The sequence below is a fragment of the Egretta garzetta genome, unplaced genomic scaffold (assembly GCF_000687185.1).
Source record: "Egretta garzetta isolate BGI_Z169 unplaced genomic scaffold, ASM68718v1 scaffold397, whole genome shotgun sequence".
Taxonomy (NCBI): domain Eukaryota; kingdom Metazoa; phylum Chordata; class Aves; order Pelecaniformes; family Ardeidae; genus Egretta; species Egretta garzetta.
Window position 1 is genome coordinate 5,853,694 of NW_009260493.1, and position 2,751 is coordinate 5,856,444.

General features: G+C 41.5%; 1 protein-coding gene across 1 annotated transcript in view; it reads left to right on the forward strand.

Annotated features, from left to right (window-relative positions):
• Window positions 1–2,751, forward strand: part of NHSL1 (NHS like 1) — a 59,887-nt gene that overhangs the window by 48,991 nt on the left and 8,145 nt on the right. Inside the window, exon 7 of the mRNA XM_035899855.1 lies at window positions 441–570. Coding sequence (XP_035755748.1) covers window positions 441–570 — 130 coding nt within the window. The remainder of the gene's footprint in view (window positions 1–440; window positions 571–2,751) is intronic.

Genomic DNA, 2,751 nt, shown 5'->3' on the forward strand with positions numbered 1-2,751 from the left:
AAAGAGCCTCTTGCAGTAGTTAAAACTAAAAGCCTAAAGAAAGTTGCAGGGATCAGATTAATACTTCTATGAGATTTCTTGTAATTCCTTTCTGACTTCTGATTATTGCAGACGTGGAGAGAAAATGAGGCTTTATTTAACTGTGCTAGGGTTAAAACATGCTATGAAAACATGGTGAGCTTTGCTAATTTCGATTTTGCATTTTACTGGAAACCATAAAAATTTTCTTTCAGTGGTGTTCTCCGCCCGTGTGTAAGCAAGCATAGGCATTCTGTGCACCGCCCTTTCTTAGGCGAGCGTTGTTCTGAAATCACAATAATGACCACTGTGCGCTCGCTCAGTCTCTGCTTTGCCTAGAGGCAGTGAGGGCTGGTTTCAGGGCTCTATGCCTGTTGGGTTCCCACGACGGACCGACGGTATTGTTCATTCTCTCTGCATAGTGGAGGTGTTCGAATCGGATACAGCGAATGGTTCATTCCTGCCGAGCAATAGTTATGGGGAGGAGACGGACGGAGTGGCAACGCCAGCAAGACCAAGGACTACTGAGGATCTTTTTGCAGCCATTCACAGGTACTGCAGAAATCGCCCTTCCCATACTGTCAGGTCCGGTAGTTCTTTCAAAAATTAATTAACATTGTTTTACTGAAACACCCAAATTACAACAGTCATTGCTTTAACAGAAAGCACGTATTTATCAACTTCCTACTAAGGCTATATATGAAAAAGATACGGAAAAGAAGTTGTGTTTTATTGTTTTACAAATATATTTAATCCATTCTGAACTGAAAGCTAACAGATTAAATCAATGTAGATTATATTATAAATATCCTGCCCCTTAAAGTATCAAGTTACGTTTAGTATTATTGTACTGTTCTCAATCTGCCATATTAACTCTACTGTTGCTTTTTCTGTGTATCTTTTTGTTTTCATTCTCGTTCTTCTCCATCTCTTTTTACTCTCTTCGCTGCTTATATGGTGCAGTTTGGGACAGAGGCTCAACGCTAATGCTTCATGGCAAGCGTGGCTGAAACTGGCAAGTAACACAACATGTCAGTCATATGGCAAAACATATGGCAAACGCTGGATTATAGTTTGCCATAATCCAGCCTGAGGTCGGGTGTTTTGTGTCAACCTGGTTCATGAATGAAATGTGCGATACTGGCTCTATTATTAATGACATTATTCATTTCCCTTTAAAAACAAAATCATCCTGAGTAGGCAACTAGATTTTTTGCGCTGTTCACATTAGGTTCTCAAAAAAAAAATAAAAGAAAAGAAAAGCTAAAAAGCTTAAAACCACAAAATGAAACGTGTGCACCATTTAAACAGTACACACAGAAGACCGGTACCACTCTCTGAACTACTGAGCTTCCTTTTAGACTAGAATCGACGTAGTGGTAGTGCCATCTTCTGGCTGTGTCTTTTACTTCAAAATTCAGAGGGGCTCGCTCTTAACTGGTCGCAGAAAGTGCGTGGCAGCATCCGTATAGGTTTATCTCGGTGTTTAGCCCATTTGCGCACCTGTGCGTGAGTTCTGCGTCAGGAACACTGAGGGATGGGAAAAATCTCTTGTGGGAACGCGGCTGGGAGCTGGGAGACTGCAGCGCTTGGGATGCAAATGCCGTTTTTTTTCATATTTGAAATGATTCTGTTACCAAAACTACATATATGTGATACTGACCTTTTATAACTTACAGTTACCCCTTAGGACTTGGCCTGTTGGAGCTGTTCTAAAAATGGTCTGTTGCATTCATGTTGCATGGCGCTCACTAGGACTGCGACAAATCTGTTTTTAGAATGAAATATTCTGGCCAGTAGCCTTTCTCCATTATGTATGCAGGTAGAGAGTGGATCTCTGTGTGTATGCACATACATGTAATTGATGAGTTTATGGGGAAATGGACAATGGAACTGGATGTGACATAGCTAAAACTGCTTGACACATTTGTTATTAAGACCTTGCTTTTGCTGGCTTTAGACTTGAACCACTATTTTCCTTAGCTGTTGATTAATAAAAAACATTTTGGTTTCCCCCCCCACTATTTCTAAGAGGTATGATTTCAGTGATTGGCACTCTTGAATATGTGCTTTAGAGTAAGACAAAGAAATTGAGTGGTATGTGTGTTAAGGGCAGGAAGAACAATCTTAAGTTTAAGTCACAGTGTTGTTTGACTATATACCCTATCTCTGTCTGAAAAGCCACCAAAACCAAATTTGGTTCTTAATTTTAAGTTGCTGCCATAATTCATACATGCTGAGAAAAGCTGGTCAGACGCTGACAGCAAACTGACCGCTCTGCCCTGCATTCACAGTCTTACTGAATTACTTCATGCTAGGATAACTTAAGTCTTTCCCTGCAGATCTTTGCAATTGAATTTTGCTTTCTGTTTATTTGGAATTTCATTTGGGTTTTGGCAGCAGTACAACCCCAGCATTGCAGCGTTTAAAGACACCCACAGGCAGCCAAAACCCTAATGAAGGGAAATCTTTTCCCTGTAGCTCACGCACACACATGTTCACATACAGGCTCGCAGAGCATCCAAGCACCAAATTCACTTGCTGCCTACGGTCCTGACACACGGTTAAATCTGGACAAGGTTCTTTCGTTTGCCACTACTGAAGTCGTCATTTTGTCCCCATGCTGTCTTCTGGTGTCCGTTCATCCTCGGGCTGGATGGATGTTGGTATTACATTCTTCTTCCAGAAGGGCAGGTGGAGGCAGCAGCAGCTGACAGTGCCAGCTTTTACAGC